Source organism: Balaenoptera borealis, assembly GCF_965194805.1.
Source record: "Balaenoptera borealis genome assembly, chromosome: 12".
NCBI lineage: Eukaryota > Metazoa > Chordata > Mammalia > Artiodactyla > Balaenopteridae > Balaenoptera > Balaenoptera borealis.
In genome coordinates, this window is record NC_138869.1 from 39,048,200 (window position 1) to 39,068,648 (window position 20,449).

Sequence of the window (20,449 nt, forward strand, 5' to 3'; positions counted from 1 at the left end):
CGGAATGCTCTGGGCCGACTCCCGGCGGCCATCTTGGTTGTGGGCAGTCGGCCGAGAGGTTGCGCCTGCGCCGAGGCCTGTTCTCTGGCGGTCGCGTTGCGTCCTTCAGGCTAGAGGCTGGAGGGGCGTCGGCGGCCGAGATGACCCAGGCCGAGAAGGGGGACACGGAGAACGGGAAAGAGAAGGGCGGGGAGAAGGAGAAGGAGCAGCGCGGCGTGAAGCGACCCATCGTGCCCGCGCTGGTGCCGGAGTCGCTGCAGGAGGTGAGGCTCCGGGGGCGGGCCTCGGACTCGGCTTCCGGGCGGGGCGGGGGGCCGCGGAGCTGGGCGAGGGGAGGAGGCTGGCGAACGGCGGGAGTCTTCGGGCGCCCACCCAGGTGGGTGGTGCAGGGGGGTCGTTCCCCGCTTGCTCCGAGGGCACAGTGCAGATGGCCAGGCCAGTGACACCAGCCACTGTGCGAACCCCAGCCTCCCGGGCCATGAGACCAGCACAGGGCTGTTACCTTCCTGCCAACTAGTTGAGGGAGCAGACTGGATGGTGTGTAAGGGCCTTGCCAGTTCCCACTCTCTAGGATTCTCCCACTTGGCGGGAAGGGGGAGCTCACGGTCGGGGGTGGGCAGTAAGTATCTAGGGCATGGAGTGGGATGGGCTAGTGCAGAGGACCACAGGGGGAGGTTTTGGGCACACACAGCAGGTACCTCCTCCAGCCCTGACGGTCTGGGACAGTTTCTCCAATGGAGGTGACACCTGGACAAAGACCTAAAGGATGATTAGGAGTTAGCCAGGGGGAATGTGAGGGCAGGAGAACAGCATGGGAGAGACCTGGGCCAAGGGAGGATATGAAATGTTGGAGATGAGGATGTCTGGAATTGAGGGAGAAGAGGGAGCAAGACATGAGACTGGAGATCTTAACAAGGATGGCATCAAGAGGGTCGTATAAGCCAGAGCCTGGCCTCTTCTGAAGGGAATGCAGAACTTGCGAAGAGATAGCCAGACTCCGAGCTACATGATTAACTCGTTTAATCCTCACAATAGCTCTCTGAAGTAGGAACTTTATCTAGAGCAAGGAAGTGGCACAGTCTGAATTTCGAGCCAGATCTGTGAATCCGGAGCCTGGGCCATTAGCCACTATAACAACATTTGCTTAACTTCAGTCATGTAACAACTTTTGGTTTTTCCATATCCTCTGTGAGACCTCTACCATTATTTGCTGAATAACTTTTTTTACTCAATTTTGTCTTAAGCAGTAATGTCCAGGAAATGATGTGTAGGATGTATTGGCTAGTTGTTTTCTAATATGTTAAGGTAGATATGTAATTATTAAAAACTGCTTGTCCACACTCTGGAAAACTGCGTTTGCTACCCCAGAGCTTCCCAATCAGTGTGCTGCAGCCTGTGTGCTATTAATGAGGTACAGATGTCCCTGATGGCAAGCCACCTCATCTGTTTAACTCAGTCTGCTAGATAAATGTTGTCTGCCATAGCACGCAAAAGCTTGAGAAGTGTGCTGCAGAGCACCAGGCCATGTGAGAGTGGTGCCATGGGCATTCAACAAATACCTACTAGGCTCCTGTATGCCGTGCACTGGGCACAGAGTAGTGAACAAGACAGTAGTAGTCCTTTACGTGAAGGTTTTGTCTTTTGAGAGAGCAGACAGTAAATCATTACGAGAATGATAAGTGTCATGAAAAGGAGGGGTGCCATAAGATTTTATTGCAGGGGGACAAATAAGCCTGGTCTGATGACATTTAACTTTAGACCTGAAGGGAGGAGTAAGATTTAACAGGGAGAAAGAACATTGCAGGCAAGGGGAGTTGCGTTTGTGAAGGCCTGAATGTCAGCAAGACGAACTAAGAAATCAGACATCTGCATTGGGAAGATTAAAGAGACTGAAAAGTAAGTGGTTCTAGAGTAAAGCTAGAGAAGTAGGCAGGGTCTTGATCTTGGAGGTTCTGGACTGTATCTTATTGGCAAGTTACGGAAATGTTTTAAATAAGGACATGCCAAGAAGACACAACTGTAGCTTAAGGGCAGAGCAGAGTAAGTGCTGACTTAGGAGTCACACTGGAATGGTGATTCTCAACAGAGGCATCCTGTTGTCAAAGGGATTGTTGGAGTCCCTTCTTCCCCCACTCCCTCCTGAAACTCTGGGTCCTTCAACAGGTTTACGTGGTAGAGGTTCCCAAGTGATTCAGGTTATATTCTGCCCCCTTGAGAATCACAGATCTAAAAGCCCACAGTCATTACTCCACTGTCCTGATTTGTGCTGCTTTGTCAGTCCTTGTTCACTGTCTCCCAGTAATGGGTGGTGAAATGCAGCAGAGCTTTCTGACCTGTGAGGGTAGAATTGTGAACTCTGGTTTTTTAACCCCAGACTCTTGCCAGATCAGGTAAATAGTACAGAACCAATAAGGGTAAAGTGTTTAAAAAACAATGACGAAAATACAGTTCACGCACGTTCTCGTAAGTTGTCCATGTATAAAGTCCACTTACTTTCCAGCATTGCAAAACAGTGATTCTGATCTTAAATTAATTTCTTCCCTCACCTCTCAACCAGTGTTGTCACATCTGAGCGATCATACTAATTACTTCAGGAGCTTTTGTAAATTGCAGATTCGTAGGCTCTCTCTTCCTGGAGATTCTGAATCAGAAAATTTTTAGTGAAGCCTTAGGGTCTTTTTTGTTTTGTTTTGTTTTAATAAGGATCTTTAGGTGATTCAGATTTAGAGAACCCCATACTTCACAAGTCATAGTATTCCCCACACTCTTATTCGTTGTTTAACTCTCTTCTCTAGTAAATGGGAAGTTCTCTAGTGGTCAGGACTTTGTCCTGATCACCATTGTACCCACAGTGATTGGCACAGAAATGCCCCCAAATTTTAGCTTGATTTGCACTGGGTACTTAGGATTTCATTCATTTAAACAAATATTTGTTGACCTATGTACTGTGAGTCAGATCCTCTGCACACAGATACAAAAAGAGTTTGCATTCAGGCAGAGAGCAGTATTTGGAAGCCTCTCAGAGAACTCCCTTTACTGAATTATTATTATTATTATTATTTTAAATATTTTATTTATTTATTTATTTATGACTGTGTTGGGTCTTCGTTTCTGTGCGAGGGCTTTCTCTAGTTGTGGCAAGCAGGGGCCACTCTTCATTGCGGTGTGCGGGCCTCTCACTGTTGCGGCCTCTCTTGTTTCGGAGCACAGGCTCCAGACGCGCAAGCTCAGTAGTTGTGGCTCACGGGCCCAGTTGCTCCGCGGCATGTGGGATCTTCCCAGACCAGGGCTCGAACCCGTGTCCCCTGCATTGGCAGGCAGATTCTCAACCACTGCGCCACCAGGGAAGCCCCCCTTTACTGAATTATTTTGATACCTTTGAGTTTGATAGTCATTACAGGAAACTAATTTCTTAGTCTAGCCTGTTACCTCTGTGTTATTTAACGTGTTACCTGCATGTTATTTACTGAGGTCACACTCCTATGTTTTGTATTTGCAGCAAATCCAGAGCAACTTCATCGTTGTCATACATCCAGGTTCAACAACTCTGAGGATCGGTCGAGCCACAGACACACTTCCTGCCAGCATTCCTCATGTTATTGCACGAAGACACAAACAACAAGGGCAGCCCCTGTACAAAGACAACTGGCTCCTAAGGGAGGGACTAAATGTAAGTCAGAAATGGAGGATGCTGGCGTTCCAGTGGTTAGGACTCCGAGTTTTCGCTGCCGAGGGCCCGGGTTCAATCCCTGGTCAGGGAACTAAGATCCCACAAGCCGCGCAGCGTGGCCAAAAATCCCACCCGCCATCCCCCCCCCAGCACACACACACAAAAGAAATGTAAGACCTAGAGAGAAAGCCCAGGGTTGTCTCCTTGGGAGGGCTTCAATATTCAATGTATGCCATAATCTTGAACGACATCTTCATAGCTTTAATGTATTTTAAAATAACGACATCATTCAGGGTTACAAATATCATTTTTTATCTGAGCTATCAATTTTAGATTGTACAGTAATAATTATCACAAAAGTAAATCTAATTTTTTTCACCCATCAGGATGAATTGGGTATTGATGAAGATGATCTTTAGTGGAACATATAGAATTGTCACTCCCTTAAAATGATGCACCCAGGTGTCTATTAACTGACTGCCATATTTTCTCTTCCAGATACTTAGAGTTTAAATTGAGCTCATATTTTCAATCTAGCAATTGAATTGCTACAGTAAGCACTTGTTACAATCTTAGATCAAATCATAATTTAAAAGCAAAAAATAGTATTTCCTTGGAGTAGGCGTTTACTTAGGATGCAGTAGGCATCCTGTTTTGCAGGTGATAATTAACAGGAAAATTTTTGTGATAGGTGTTAAATATGTGTATTGCATTGTAATCTGCTTTAAGTTTTAAATCAAGGGTAGTTGTAGGAACTTGCAGTTTCTATAATTCTTATAGTAAGCCTTGGGGTTCCATTTTTTAGCATAATTAGAAGACTCTCCTTAAGTCCATTTCTAAGCTTAAGTATAACTTGACAGTGTAAGAATCTAAAATTCGCATATCTTTGGATCTTACAATTCTATTTTAGGAATAAATCTCAGGAATAAAAATGGAAAGAAAACAAAATATTTTATAAAAATATAGAGTGTTCTTTGCAATATCACAAGAACTTGAATACTCATTAATTAAGTGAAATAACACATGAAGGAATAAAACATTGTTATAAAATTGTAAACATGAGAATTATATAGATATATGGAAGAGTCTCTCTAATACTTTGTAAATATAAAGTAGCAGTCCTCTGAAATCAGTCAAAAGCCACTTGAGGTTATAGATTTTTGCAGATAGTTTTATGGTGATGGCTCTTTTCTGATTTTTTTATTTATAAATAAGATTACTTTGAATTCTTAAGATTAATACATGTGACAAAGGTGAAGGACATGCTACTCGTTGATGGGGGAGGATTTGCTCTTGCTGGATTAAATTAGTATTTTGCCATTTCTTTCTCTTTTTCACTAAATTCTTTATACTCTTCATCTCTATTCTTTTTCCCCAGAAACCTGAAAGTAATGAACAAAGACAAAATGGCCTTAAAATGGTGGATCAAGCAATATGGTCTAAAAAGATGTCAAATGGTACAAGACGGATTCCTGTGTCCCCTGAGCAGGTTCGGTCTCAACTCTTTCTTCAGATTCATTCTTTGACCACTGCTATTAAGTCGTAACCATTCGTGTGTGCTCCCTATTTCCTTATGCAAATTAAAGATGGGATTTCCTTAAAAGAGGAAGAAAAACCATTCTTAACCACCTACAGAATACCTGAATTGATGTTGCAAATGTCTAGGCAGGCCCAATAATTTGTAAGGTGGTGTTTCTTGTATCAAGTTGATGAAAATTTAGTTTATCTGAGCCTCTTAAGTGTGTAATTCCAGGATCTTGATGGGAAGCTGTATTCTTACTACATTTGTCATTTTAATGTGATAAACCAGTACTGCTAGGAATGGACATGAGTCTATATGATATATAAATCTGTATTCAACTTTCAGCAGAGTACAGTACTAATTTTGGACTGACTAAATCACTGCCTAAGTGTTAACATTATGGGAGAAATCAAGATTGTGGAAAAGGGCAGGAGAATCCACTTGTGACCAATCAATATTTTGTCACATATCTTGGATTTATGATTAAAATTTGCCACTGTATCTGGTCTGTGAGAGAGGAGAAAAGAGGACAACCCCCTTTTTTTTTCTTGCATGGATTCAGAGAATTTTCTGATGCTCTTTTATTTCAGGCACGTTCCTACAACAAGCAGATGCGACCTGCGATTTTAGATCATTGCTCTGGAAATAAGTGGACAAACACATCTCATCACCCTGAGTTTTTGGTAGGAGAAGAGGTAGGAAACTTCTTTACAGTGACATGGAAGAAGAAAACCTAGAAACTATTTATAAAATTAATTTGCTTTCCCACCTAGTTCTAGTTTTTCTCAGCATTCTGTAATCCTACCCTGAGGACCAGATATTCACACTGGCTTCTGAGATGTTACTTACACCTCTCTCAACATTAGAACAGTCAGCAAGTATTAATGATAATTTCTGGCCTTAGGTCTTTGAGTGTGAATCTAGAAAACCCTGAGAGAAGAGTTTTAACAATGTATTCATCTCCCTGTCTTTTCTAGGCCCTGTATGTTAATCCTTTGGACTGTTACAATATTCACTGGCCTATCAGAAGAGGTCAGTTAAATATTCACCCAGGACCTGGGGGCTCCCTTACAGCTGTTCTGGCAGATATTGAAGTAATATGGTCTCATGCAATACAAAAATACTTGGAAATCCCACTGAAAGATTTAAAGGTAAACTTAAATGACCAGTTATTGGATTGTCTTTAAGATTCTTGGTCAATAAAAGTATACTATTCTCAGTTGTTTGTAAGACAGTGTCCTTGAAGCCTTCTTGACCTTAAGGTGTTAAGGATATCTTTTTTCCTTCACTGAATTCCCCTCTGGTGCTTTCTTTTTTTTCTCATTTTGTTTGGTTCTTGGTGTTTCTCAGCTGCTCTGCAATCAGCAAGCTTGCTCATGTTTATGCCTTCTCTCTGGACCTTTTTCGGAAACATCAGTTGTCTTATTTTTCATTTTACAAGTGTTAAATAACTCAAAGGGAAAAAAGCCCACAAAACTTCAACATTTTCTGTTTCTTTTCATAAAACCTAAAGGATAGCAGAGAGCTTTGAGTTTTATTTTGGGCCTCTAGCCATTGCCGCTACTGCTTTAGAGAGAATCCTCTTTGATGACAAGTGTGGTGAAATTTATTTTGACCTGACTTGAGTGTTAACCATTTTATATTTTTTTCTTTATTCTTCTTTTTAGTATTATAGATGTATCTTGTTAATTCCTGATATCTATAATAAACAGCATGTGAAGGAATTAGTGAATATGATCCTAATGAAGATGGGTTTTTCAGGTATGTCTGATATCCCAGTGAAATCTGCCTGAAATGCGATTGTTTTTGTTTTTTCCTGACAAAGTTAATCTGATTCACTGCTTTATTGAAATGCTTATTCTGGGAGGGTCAGTGATACTTGGATGATTGCCTGGAGGTTCCTAGACTTTAATTGAATATTTGTTGTAGGATCTTTCCTGCTCCCCAGCTGTTCACCCCTCTGCCTTTTGTTTTTCAGGAATCGTGGTCCATCAGGAGTCTGTGTGTGCCACCTATGGAAGTGGTTTAAGCAGCACGTGTATTGTAGATGTTGGAGACCAAAAGACAAGCGTGTGCTGTGTGGAGGATGGGGTCTCTCATCGGAACACTCGGTGAGGAGCTTGGGAGGAGGTATTCCCTGCTCCTTCTCCCCACACAGCCTGTTCAACTAAAAGCGTCATGAGTTAGAAAGAAGTTTTTGTAAGGAATTACATATTCAGATTTTTCATATGAAACTAGTAAGATTGTGGAAGTGCAAATTCTAACACGGCTATAAATAGCCGATTTTACCCTTCCCACTGGAACTCTCTAACATGAGTTCACATTAGCAGCTCCTGAAAGCCCTAGTGTGTGTTGTGTGCTTTCCCACAGAGGAAGTGTGTACGTTAGCTTTGTGTCTTTCACTGTGGTGTGGCAGAGAGATACCAATCACATTCACAGCAAAGCTTTATTTGAGCAAGTCATGTAGGAGAAAATAGGTTTTCAGGTCTGAATTCTCTAGCTAGCTAGCATTTTGAGTATTTGCTTTTCTTGTCATAATTGTTTTTGGTGAGTGAGGAGTAACTTTATGGTGGTCAAGTCCATTCATTATGTCATCACTGATAGAAGAGTTAATAAAATAACTAGCAGGAGCAGGTTTGCTGCTTGTCTGTCCTGAGACAAGCCCAGCACAGGTAAGCACGCTCAGGTAGTACACATACCAGTTCTCTGCAGCACTTTGTGCTTCCAGCATGGCTTCTTCAGGATGCTCTAATTCTTCCTGTCACTCACATAGGAAGTTTGACTCTTAAGGCATAGAAACAAATTTAAAAGAGGGTCCAGCAGTCCATGAGAAAGGTTAATTTGTTACCTCCCACCCCAAGTTACAATGCATTCTCAAACCCAGATTGAGTTGTTTGGGCTCATCCATTTGTAACACCTAATGCCATTGGTTTTCAGAGTATAGAGAAAACACTGGACCCAGGTCTTCTACCACTAAAACAACACAGCAGTGATCTTTCCAAATCGTAGAAATATTCAGTTAGTGGATAGTATTCGCTAAGATTTTCTCCCATAAGTTTGTCTTACGGTGTCACTGCCTGCCATTTCTACATGTTGGTGAGTATAGACAGTCAAACAGCTGTCATATGCTACACATATGGACTTGGAAATGAGCTGGATTTAGTGTGTATTCTGTTTCTTGGACATTTTTTGCAAATAGCATTTTTTGCTTCTAGATGTTCACCACTGTTTTTTGCTAGTTTCCTTTCTCTCTCCCTTACATCCATTCTGTCCTTTCATGCTTTAATTTATCTCTGCAACATTTCTTGAAACTTGCTGTGTTTCACTGTGCCTAACTGAGTTTTTGGAGCACCCTTTGCACCTTCTTAACTGACAGGTTACCCATCTGCCCTTTTCTCTTAACACTAGGCTCTGTCTGGCATATGGTGGATCTGATGTGTCAAGATGTTTTTACTGGCTGATGCAGCGAGCTGGGTTCCCTTACAGAGAATGCCAGTTAACAAATAAAATGGATTGCCTTCTTCTGCAGCACCTTAAAGAAACTTTTTGTCATTTAGATCAGGTGGGAGCAAAATCAAAATTGCTGATTATTTTTGTTTTCAGGAAAAATTGAAGATATTTAAAGATAATTAAAAATTTAACAGTATTATGCAACCTATTCAACCCAAGTTTATAAAGCCTTGAGGCTGAAGCTGTTGAGGAGTGAGAGAGTTTTTTGGTAAGGTCAGAGCTGTACGGATGTGTCTCAGGCTCTGGAAAACAGCTAGTTTTTTTAAGAGAGTTTAGCAGATATCTCTCTCCTTAGGATCTACAATCATTCTAATAAAGGATAAAGATAAACCTTTGGATGTAATGAATAGTAGCAGGTAAATACATAGGTATAGACAGTTAATAAAATGGTATCATTTGAAGCACTTTCTTGGTATTGTGAACAGTCAACATTTAGTCATTGCTGTATATGAATTGCTACCTTTTTATGCTATTTGTTTTAGACCTTTCTTTTTCCAACTTTTTTTAAAGCATTTTTCAAGTAATGTAATTCTGAATAAAAATTTTTTTGAGAAACATAAGACGGGGTAACATTTCCCAGTTATTGAGGGAATTTGCTTACTGGTTTGGACATTGTATTGGTGTGTGTTGATAATGAAGCAAACAAAAATTCACATAGTGGGAATTTCAGAAATGTTGAAAGAGAATCAAGGTACAGTTGAACTCTTGTTTTATTAAGTTCCAGTGGGAGTGGTAGGAAGTTGTAGGGCAGCCCTTTTATAGGTGAGATTTAGATGGCATTTGAAGAGTTTGCATGCACTTTTACTGATTCACTGACAGCATCTTTTCCTGGAATCAGGACATCTCTGGGCTTCAGGACCATGAGTTTCAGATTCGACATCCAGATTCCCCTGCCCTTCTTTACCAGTTTCGATTAGGAGATGAAAAACTCCAGGTAACACATCGGTATATATTTCCATGGGTAGAAAGAAAGGCAGCCAGGTTCAGTCAGACTGAGAGAATATGTACTTGCTGGAAACCTCATGAGGTGAGAATGTCAACTGGTTGTAAATTAGCTGCTAACCCAACATTTAAACCACTGGTAGAGTACAGATTAGAACAGATCTGAGCCATTATTTTAATTAGCCAGTATGTGATGAGTTGTTATTTAGAAAGTGGCATCATTCTTACTAGGAAATTATAAAGTAGATTACTAGGCACTTATCTTACATTTACTTTGAGATTTCTGGTGTTATATCACCCATTCAATTTGATGATAAGTGAGTTTTCCGGCCTATCATACACTGAAGAAATAATGTTACTTCTGAAAGAGAATGCTTACTCGGTCTAACTTACAGGATCTGATCTGCCAGTTTTGTTTTTGGAAGAACAAAATTTATTTAATGGGTCAGTTTTTTCAGAAGGCAGTATCCTTGGTTGGTCATTCTTTTCCTTCCATGCGCAGGCTCCGATGGCTTTGTTTTATCCAGCAACTTTTGGAATCGTTGGACAGAAAATGACAACTTTGCAGCACAGATCCCAGGGTGACCCTGAGGATCCTCATGATGAACATTACCTGCTGGCCACACAAAGCAAGCAAGAACAGGTCTGTGGTAATTCTGTGTGAGAGGAGACAGTTTTGTCCCTGTATGAGAAGTTTGCCCATAATTAATGGATCATTGCAGTGGCTGCAATCTGACAGTATACTAAAGCTGATACTGTTTTTAAGACCGTAGATGAAATGAAGTCTGTGTTTAAAATCCAGATGACAGATTTATTTATTCAGCAAACATCAATTTTCAGAATACCAGTCTATAAGATACTTCCCTTTTGGCGTGTATTATTTATGTACTTTATGTATAATATTTTATCTACTTTTGAATATTTATCCAGTAGTATTTTCAGTAAAATCTTAACTTATTTTTAAATTATCATGCAAAAGCTGGGTGGCACAGGCAAAGAGCTGAATTGTTTTGTCCAAAGCTGATCCTAGTTATAGGATGTCTGATTCAGGGGCACAAATTAAAGCTCTTATCTGCTAATGAAACAGCACCTCATGATGGAGAGAAGAGGGCAGTGAACCTTTTCTAGTCTTTGTTCCTGTCCCAAAGCTGAGCATGGGGTGCTTAGATAAGGTCTGAAAATGAGGACCCATAATAGCCACTGGCCTAAGAATTCCAGTGAACTATTACACTTAAAAACTCAGGGGGAAGAGGTTCATCTGCATTGACATTTCAATCTTAAAAATCCAATCAGTAATAGCAAAGTTCTGTGATCTGCGCTGCCTGCCTGTGATTGCTTTGGAATTGTCAGCACTTCCTCATCTTCTGCACACCACCCCTCACTCCCAGTTATCCAGGGGTGGGGACCAGATGCTTGGTCATAGGACTATGGTGTGTTTCCTCTCTGCAGCACAGTGACAGACCTTCGTTTTATAGAGTGTAGAGTAGTGGGGTAGGGAGGGGGGGATCTAGCTGGAGAACATCATAGGTTCTATCATAGCCTTACCATCCATTTGATTCTCCTTTTGATTGATTTAAAGTCTGCAAAAGCTACTGCTGACCGAAAGTCTGCATCCAAACCCATTGGATTTGAGGGGGATCTTCGTGGCCAGTCCTCTGATCTTCCAGAAAGACTGCATTCCCAGGAGGTGGACTTGGGATCCTCCCAGGGAGACTGCTTGATGGCTGGCAATGATTCTGAGGAAGCCCTCACTGCACTGATGTCCAGGAAGACTGCCATCTCGCTGTTTGAAGGGAAAGCCCTGGGCCTGGATAAAGCCATCCTCCATAGCATAGACTGTTGTTGTAAGCACGTCTGGGAGCCGGGAGAGAGCAATGACAGGGTTCAGGCTAGGGTGTAGTTTTGCCCTGCAGCATGTTCATGCAAAAGCTATTGAGCACCTGCTTTGTGCCTACATTGTCAGGTGTTAGGATCTGGTTCCTGGCCTCGCTGAGCATGGAGCCTAGTGGAAGAGACCAAATCAAGTCAACTTACCACACAAAGATGAAATTACAACTGTGGCAGGTGCTACAAAATTGAACTAAAGGGTTCTGACTGACGGTTTCTGATTGAGGGATTTAATAAGGGGTTTTTACTCAGGAGGAGCTGTGGAGGGGGGGAGGCAGGGAAGGCTTTCCTGAGGAAGAGCCGTTTGAGAGAGAGGGATCTAGGGGGAGAGTGAGGTGTTACCTTGGCATTCCAGGTAGACGAAGAAGCCTGTGTGAAGGCCAGTGTGGCTGGAAAGCAGGATGCAGGGTGAAGCTGTGGGAAGTGGTGGGTACACACCACGCTGGACTTGGTAGCCCCCCTAGAGATTCTGGTCCTAACCCTGCTACTAGCAGGGTCGGGGGCGGGACGGCAACATGCTCATGTTTGTGTTTTGCAAGGTTCCTCTGGCTGCATGGCAGCGTTGTCTGGGATGGGTTGGGAGAGACCTTCGAGAAGGCTCCTGCAGTTATCCAAGCAAGGGATGATCGTGGCTTGGCCTGGGGTGGTGGTGGATATGGAGAAAAAGCGTGGAAGGGATTTCACTGTCTTTTCAGCGTCTGATGAAACCAAAAAGAAGATGTACAGCTCCATCCTGGTGGTGGGAGGTGGTTTGATGTTTCATAAAGCTCAAGAATTTCTGCAGCACAGAATTCTCAATAAGATGCCACCTTCATTCAGGCGAATTATTGAAAATGTGGATGTGATCACAAGGCCCAAGGTATGTTGTACACGGTGCAAGTTGTACTCTTTGCCAGTGAAACAGCATTATTTCTAGTTGTAATGTATTGGACAGAGAAAATCCTGGGAGGCGTGGGTTTGTGTCTGGGGAGTTCTTAAGGGCTTGATCAAGTGGAAAAATTACTTCAGCAGGTCACAGATGTGGTGAAAGGAGCTCTGGACTAGGGACTAGATTACTGGCTTTTAGTCCCTGCTGTGCCCTCCAAACTAGCATGACTGATTTCCACCTTTGTCAGAGGACTGGATGGGGTGAAGAGAAGATTGACTGTTCTCACGCTGTCAGCCAGAACAACTCCATTTTTATCTCTTTCATATTAAGAATCTCCTGCTGGTCCCTAGACCAGGTGATCTTCAAGGATCTTTTTGGTTTGAACTGTCTTGGCAACCATAAACGCAGGAATTTAGAAACAGATTGTGTCTGTATTTTATTATTCTCACTGACAATTCCTGGGAATATTTTTATTTAATTTTAATTCTGAGGGAGGGATTGTGGGATATATTTATTCCAGTCAAACTTCAAAATAAGTTATGTCCTTACATATGTTCCTGCCTATAGAGACTGTTTGTGGAATAATAGTAAATAGTGAATAGTAGCATTTTCAGTAATAAAAACTAAAAAATTTTCTTGTGAGTTGAAATAGAAGATGTCTGTGGTTCAGGGATCCTTCATGAGTCTTCAATGCAGATTGAAAATCTGGTTTATTCCATATTGACTCAGCAGGGTTTTTTCTACCCCCAAATTCAAGTAAATGATTAAGTATATATCTTGTCTGCTTACACTGAAATATCTTTGTTTATCACCTCTCTAGGACATGGATCCCCGGCTGATTGCATGGAAAGGAGGGGCAGTGTTGGCTTGTTTAGATACGACACAGGAGCTGTGGATTTATCAGAGAGAATGGCAGCGCTTTGGCGTCCGCATGCTACGAGAGCGAGCTGCTTTTGTGTGGTGAAATGGACAGAAAAGTCACTGTTGAAGACCAACACATAACCTTGTGGTATAAAAGACTCTTATAGAACATTTATATTCTAATTTATTGACCTAGGTGCTTAAGTTTTATGAATTTTAACTTTTATGTTGAGAACATGACACTGGTGTAAAAAATAAGCTGCTTTTGTAGTCAGGACATTTGAGAATAAATATGAACTTAGTCTTCAGTGGTAAACTCTCCTGCCCCTTCTTCAGGGTCTGTAACTCCCAATGATCTAAATTGTTGCAGTAGAGTGGTTCTCAGGTGGTAAAGCCCTTCATTTAGGTTGGCTTCTGAGAGTCACCAGGCAGTCTCACATAACCATGAGGGGTGGGTGTGTGACTGTGCACCTGAATTGTGAGAAATGTCTGGTCACGCATTTTCCCTCTTATCTAGTACAGCAAGCACGTATGTCATGACTTGTGTATGCTGCTAAAATTCCAAATAGGAAAGAAAGTTTTTTGTTTTTTTAAAATTTTCTCCTGTATTACAAAAAATATTGGGGCACATTCAGGTCTAGATTTCCAGAGGCAAAGATTTAAGGCTGGGCTGGCTGGCTTTTGTTACTGACATAATCTAGGGTGGGCTTGGGGAAGGAAAACAATCATTGACCAAAACAGAACAGAAATGAAAAGGAAAACTCATTTGCTTCCTAAAGCCAGATAGAAATGATTTAGGTTAATGATTTTCTAATGTGTCATACAGATAAACAAGGAGACTGCTGTAATTTCTAACTTAAGCATCAGGTCCCCAATTTTCCTTTACCTGAAAAATGAAGTGAAAGTTCTTGGAGTACTTTTTGTTCAGTATGATCAGTTGACCTTAATCTGTGAGCAGTCTGAACCAACGTTTAAATACAGACAGCTATTACCACCAGTGGTCCAGGCCTTGGTCCAGCCTTCTGAGCCCCTGCAGAGGAAGGGAAGGAGGTTTGGAGACTGGAGCCAGCCAGCACAGCCTATGGGCTCAGAGACCTGGGAGGATGGGGAGGATGCCTGATTCCTGCCACTCCCTGCCAGGGACCATCTCGCTTCTCTAGAACTGAGGGTGGGAGTGGGGCTGAGGGAAAGACAGAAGTAGATGCAGGTAAGTGGAATATAGAAGCAGTAAGGACGGTTGGGGGGACTTCCCTGGAAGTCCCGTGGTTAGGACTCGGCACTTTCACTGCTGTGGCCCCGGGTTCAATCCCTGGTCGGCGAACTAAGACCCCACAAGCTGCGCAGCATGGCCAAAAAAAAAAAAAAAAGGATGGTTGGAAGTTTTAGGACTTGGAGAAATGCTGTTACTGGAGCATTTTAAATAAATAGGATTATTTTGCATATCTGCTCAGTAGGTTGGAAACAAAGAAGAGTCTGCCAGTATAACAAAATTTTAATTTGCTAGTATTATTTGGGATGTTTGCCTTAAATTTGAAAATTGTATGCTTTTATTTTTTCAGTTTTTTAACAAAATAGTTAAATTTATACAATACTGATTTTATGTTTCTGGGCTGTTTCAACACAGTTTAATACTGGCTACCTAGTTCTAAAAGCATAATGTATTTCTGTTTATAATAGTTTTTCACATAATAGCATATTGCTCTTATAACTGGTAGATGTTGATTCAGAGGAGGTTGGTTTCTGGTCCAAGTTTTGACATAAGCCATCTTCTATTACCAGCACTTACAAGCACCGTGAAAACTGATCATGACAAGTAAGTGAGCTTTACCACGTTAATTGTATTGCCTCAGGCATTGCTAAGTACTTGCTTGTGAAGCTGGACACTCTATGCTTCCTTATTTTGGTCTTTATCTGTAAGACATGTATTAGAAGGAGTGGCATGGTCCTTTAAGGATAATCTATAAGAACATTTTAACAGTCATCCACCTGAAACTGACCCACATTCTAGAGCAGATGCAGTCTTGCACTGCGAAAGAGACAAGCTTTCCTAGAAAAATATGGGTGCTAATATAAACAACCTTTTGGTGACCTCTGCATTCAGAAAAAGATGCTTTGAGAAAAGTAAAAAGTTGGAGGACTTAAAACGCCACACATCTCTACATTCTGTAATTCTATGGTAGATTCTGTTTTTTATTTAAGTAAACCAGTGCAATAATTCATTTATAAAAAGATTATTACTTCAAGAGGGCTAACTTCAACATAGGAATTATTTTTGTTTTGAACATGGAAAGTTATGTAATAACCATAAAACTCTGAATTCTGACAGTGACTTCTAATAGGTAACTTCGGGCAGAAGTAGACATCAGCTCTGCAAGTGATGTATTTTGTTGTTGATGTTAAAAGTCACCTGTACAAGAGTCAGATAGGACATGAATCTAGTTCTGAGAGGGAGGGTCCTATGCAAATACCAAGTATACAAGTGGTTCCACATAGAGTAGGTCATCTGGTCAGCAAAGACAGGTTCAGCTTGTTATTCCCTATTTTTGTTATCTTAGAAATAAGGACTTGTGTGTGTAATAGAAGGTTTTTCACCTAAGAAGTTATTGAGTGAATTAGTGAGGACTCTTAGGTTTGGCATTCATTAATTAAACTTAGAAAGTTATAGAGCTAAACAATTCTCCCTACTCTGCAGAGCATGGACTATTCAAGACTGGATATTTGGCTGAGAGATGCTTTATCATTGATTATCTGAATGGTTATAGTTTAATAAGTGTTCTTGATTTTTAGGTGTGAAATTGACTTAGCTTTATAGTTATAAATTCAGTTTCTGTTCTTTAATGCCATAGTAGTTAGTAAATTTGTAACAATTTTATTAGCATAAAAACTTTTAATTACTAGGCTAAGGTGTATGTATTCAGTTGTGAATCCTCCCTTACTTCCTTTTGCTAAAGCAGGTATACATATGGTTGACCCTTGAACAACACAAGTTTGGGCAGATTCACTTATATGTAGATTTTTGCAATAAATACATACTACAGGTCTGCAGTTGGTTGAATCCACGGATGCAGAACCACAGATACAGATGGTGGACTGTAAAGTTATACGTGAATTTTCGACTGCACAGGGGTCAGCACCCCTACCCCCTGGGTTGTTCAAGGTTCAACTGTAATCCTCCCTACAAGTAGCCCGTACGGTAAACTTCAGAATCATCACAGATGCTTTCCTCCTGTAATTGGAGCAGTAGGAAGGCTTTAAGGTCTCCTGCTTTGTGGCTGGGCTACAGGGAGGAGCAGCTGTAGTGGCAGGCGTGCACCCTTCTCCCCATCGACACACGTTTGGCATGGAGAAGCTCTGTGCAGAAAGCTGTAGCATCCTTCATGAGGCGGTATGTGAGGCAGACACTGAGCGCAGTGTCGTTGTCTTTGGTATCCTCTGTGAAACAGACCACCACGTATTTGTGCAGATGAGTCTGGCTTCTCAGATCGCTGCAGAAGAGGTTAAAGGCGAGGGGGAACAGGTCTTGGGAGTTCTCACAGGGGCTGCCCCCCCTCTTGCCACAGGTACCATCACACATGGTGTTATCATTGGAAAGAAGGAAAATGACCTTATCCGTGGCTTTCTTCTGAGTGGTAAGCCACTGCACGGGACCCATCTCGGCTATTTTCTTTGTCTGCCATTTTTCAAGGATGACTTCACTTCTGCAGTGGTTTTGAAGAAATTCAGTGAAGTAACAAACTGTGTGATGGAAACATATTTCAGATGGGTAAACCACAAGAACCTTAATGGGGGCAGTAGTGTGGTGGTAGAGAAGGAAGTCTTCTTGATCCTTTCTGTGGGGGAGAAAAGCGTTTGTCATCTGTGGACAGCAAATAACAGGCATTCACGCTAGTCTAAACCATCGCTGATGAATGATCCCTTGCTAGGGCACATCAGCTGAGCACCAGGGATGTTATTACTGCCAGAGAGGAAAATACCCCTGATGTTCCTTTTGTACACATCACCTGAAACACACCAATGCTTAAACCTTAAAGATGCTTAAAAGATGTATTGTCTAAGTCCCTATCACTGAATTAGTCCTCTTGATTAAGCCTGTAGCTTTTCAAATAAATTCATAGAAACTGTTCAGGTTTAAGATACTCTGTTTCAGGTGGGTGGTTGTAAATTTAGTAGTTTTAGTGCCATATGTGAACAAGGACAGCTGACCTCTCTGCCCTTCACATCACGTTTTGAGTTCGGTCAACTCAGTAGTTGTTCCATCTTCTACCTACAGGTGGTAGAGTTTCTTTACAGTTCCATAAGGTTAAGTGGTACCCCCATTTCAGCTGGAACTCAACTGGAATTCTGTCCTATACGTGCTAAAGAATGGAAACTAGGTATGAAACTACTGTAAAGAATACAAGTCAAACAATATCCATTAATATAATAAGTATTCTTAAGGTCAAAGTTCGACATGGCTTGCTTACCTAAGAACATGGGATTAATCTTGTTATGTATACAACATCACAAACAACTCAAAGACTACATTTATATTTCCTTGTCTGTGTGTGGAGGGGAGGAGAAGCAGAGGTTTTCAGTGGGCCTCCCTCTAGCTGTGTATCTATATAAATACTCTGATTTCTTATTCAAGTCTTCGGTGTTTTAGAGGTGGCAAGATCCTTAGAGTATATGAATCCAAGTGAGTGTTGTTCTTATGCTTTGGAAGAATTATTTTTCAAAAGTAGGAACTAGCATAGAGTATCTATCACAGGTAAAATGTAATTTGTTATCAGCTATCTTTGGCCCATTACACTCGTCGTAGATGCCTCGATGGTAAAAAGAAAACAGGTGATAGCAGATCTGGAGTCACAGTCCCTGCTTTACCTTAGCAGGTGTGGTCCAGTCATTATATTAGTCTTTAGGAGAGCTCTGAGGCATTAAATAAATGTCTGACTCTTGTGTAATGCCAAAATGTGATTGCCTTTGGAGGAATCTCCTTTAAAAAAAACAAATCAGTGTTATTTCCTCATCTGCGTTTCTTTAAAGAACTGAATTATAACCCTTAACATGCCTCCAGGTCAGATAGATCCCGGCCGCCAGCACCCACGTGGCCACCAGCAGAGCCAGCCGAGAGGAGGAGAGGCAGCCGTCCACCCGACACACCTCTGCCTGGAGAAAACAAAGCTTATTCATCTTCAGCAGAACAGAACCAAATTTATCTCTTACTTGGAAGCTAAAACTTTTACTCAGCGCTTTGTGGAAGTTTTGGTCCCTTTAAAGCCAAGGGTCAGTAGACCTCCAGGGGGTCTGCAGATCAGTGTGTTTTTCCATAGTGTCCAGGTGTTTCATTAGATTCTCAAAAGGGAGAGGGGGCCAGGAGGTTAGGAACAGTCCTCTAAAATCATTTTGGCCTCTTACTCCACATTTTCACTGTGGTAACCAGAGTTTACGTTCATTTTTTTGTTCTTTGCTGAATTAATGTTATTCTGGGTGCAATTACTTAATACATAATATGGATAGATGGCATTTTTAAAGGCTGTTTTGTCAGACTGACAGATGTGGGGGGTCATGCCACCTGGTTACGGGAATGTTGAGGATCAGTTAAGCTCCAGCGTGTGAAAGTGCTCAGGAATCCATAGGCACTGTGCCTACACAGCAGTCAGGATTGTTAGGAGGGTGGGTTTCTAAGACCAGCACCTTTTAACTTTTTTTTTTTTTAAATTAATTTATTTATTTTTGGCTGCGTTGGGTCTTCATTGCTGCGCACGGGCTTTCTCTAGTTGCAGCGAGTGGGGCTACTCTTCGTTGCAGTGCGCAGGCTTCTCATTGCGGTGGCTTCTCTTGTTGTGGAGCACGGGCTCTAGGCGCGCGGGCTTCAGTAGTTGCAGTGTGTGGGCTCAGTAGTTGTGGCTCGCGGGCTCTAGAGTGCAGGCTCAGTAGTTGTGGTGCATAGGCTTAGTTGCTCCACGGCTTGTGGGATCTTCCCAGACCAGGGCTCGAACCCATGTCTCATGCACTGGCAGGCGGATTCGTAACCACTGAGCCACCAGGGAAGCCCCCTTTTAACTTTTGACCCCACCCCTGGGCTAGTTCTGGAAGCATTTTATTTGTCAACCTGGAATGAAGGTACTAACATCGCTAAATCCAGAGAGACATTCTCCAGAACCAGCTGCTCTTAGGCACCAATGATGTGTGTCTCTTGGTGCCACTATTCCTAATTTGTTATCCAAATGTCTGTGTGGCCACAATGAATCACAGTAACAGCCAGGCCTGGGCCACTGAGACGGATAAGAAAGTCAAAAAGCAGTGAAATGCATGTTCCCTCATATACTCAGTCCCTTTACAGCCCTGGCGTTTTTCAGGAGATCCTTGCGGCACTCTGAATATCAATTTTGCACCGTTGATTTTTTTCCCTTCTTGTGTATATCCTGCTTGGTCACGGATCTTGATCTCATAAATGAAGCCTCATTCTTACTCCGTTTGCAGCTCTCGGGCACAGCACCGCCGTCTTTCCCTGTACCCTGTTCAGCACCTGCAGGCAGGGACCCTCCCTCACGCTCCCCGACCCCCAGCCTGTTGCATATTGAATGGGGGTGGGGCCGGGGGCCTTCATGTCCTCAGCCTCTTTGATCCTCCCATAGAAACGGCTGGACACTTACTGTGATCCCGAGGGAACTGGACACCCGTTTGTGGGCAAAGCCCCACAGTTCTCTGCGTCAGATGCAGTCGTTGCCACAGGTATGGAAATACGGAGTCAGCTAAGGAGAAATGAGGGGCTCAGCCTTATTTGTACTCTCACCAGAACTTCTCTTCCCTTTTTTTCTGGCTTCAACCCCTCTCTAGCATTGTAATAGGACATTTTTTTTCCTTGGTCATACTTCTGTCACAAAGCCCTAAAATCCAGACTAGTGACTCAAGACCAAACCTTCTAAGACTCCTGAGCTGTGAACCTAAACTTTGTACATGTTGCTAAGATGTTAATTTCCTTATGTAAAAGGGTTAGGTCACATCCTAATACATATACAAATATGTCCTCCAAAAAACAGAGCAGTGGGACTCCTCTTGACCTAAGCCAGTGCTTTACGACATGTAAGTCCCTTGGGACTAGGAGAGTCTGGTTCCCTGGAAAAGGGGTGCAGTCCTAACGTGCTGATGGGTATCTGCTCCTCCGGGCGTGTCTGAGCTCTGCCTGTATGTCCCGGGAATGAAGAAC

General features: G+C 42.3%; 2 protein-coding genes across 14 annotated transcripts in view; one reads left to right on the plus strand and one right to left on the minus strand.

Annotated features, from left to right (window-relative positions):
* The window catches only part of ACTR8 (actin related protein 8), a 25,136-nt gene continuing 4,687 nt past the window's right edge, over window positions 1-20,449 (plus strand). For 2 of the 13 annotated variants that reach the window (XR_014232790.1, XM_082347977.1), the window contains exons 1-13: window positions 8-263; window positions 3,500-3,670; window positions 5,049-5,159; window positions 5,783-5,887; window positions 6,170-6,343; window positions 6,860-6,953; window positions 7,171-7,303; window positions 8,601-8,754; window positions 9,541-9,636; window positions 10,147-10,287; window positions 11,224-11,488; window positions 12,227-12,390; window positions 13,220-13,408. Coding sequence is in view for 4 of the 13 variants with exons in the window: in XM_082347977.1 (XP_082204103.1) it covers window positions 141-263; window positions 3,500-3,670; window positions 5,049-5,159; window positions 5,783-5,887; window positions 6,170-6,343; window positions 6,860-6,953; window positions 7,171-7,303; window positions 8,601-8,754; window positions 9,541-9,636; window positions 10,147-10,287; window positions 11,224-11,488; window positions 12,227-12,390; window positions 13,220-13,363 (1,875 nt within the window). In the remaining 9 variants the exon portion in view is untranslated. Of the gene's footprint in view, window positions 264-3,499; window positions 3,671-5,048; window positions 5,160-5,782; window positions 5,888-6,169; window positions 6,344-6,859; window positions 6,954-7,170; window positions 7,304-8,600; window positions 8,755-9,540; window positions 9,637-10,146; window positions 10,288-11,223; window positions 11,489-11,607; window positions 12,391-13,219; window positions 13,569-14,975; window positions 15,074-16,820; window positions 16,890-17,530; window positions 17,634-18,313; window positions 19,975-20,449 lie in introns of those variants that run through there. The other 11 variants (XR_014232793.1, XR_014232794.1, XR_014232791.1 and 8 more) reach the window with 11 other exon arrangements.
* IL17RB (interleukin 17 receptor B) overlaps window positions 15,040-20,449 on the minus strand; it is a 15,671-nt gene continuing 10,261 nt past the window's right edge. Inside the window, 6 exon segments of the mRNA XM_082347989.1 lie at window positions 15,040-17,049; window positions 17,052-17,090; window positions 18,297-18,360; window positions 18,362-18,405; window positions 19,896-19,955; window positions 19,958-19,994. Coding sequence (XP_082204115.1) covers window positions 16,538-17,049; window positions 17,052-17,090; window positions 18,297-18,360; window positions 18,362-18,405; window positions 19,896-19,955; window positions 19,958-19,994 — 756 coding nt within the window. The 3' untranslated portion in view covers window positions 15,040-16,537.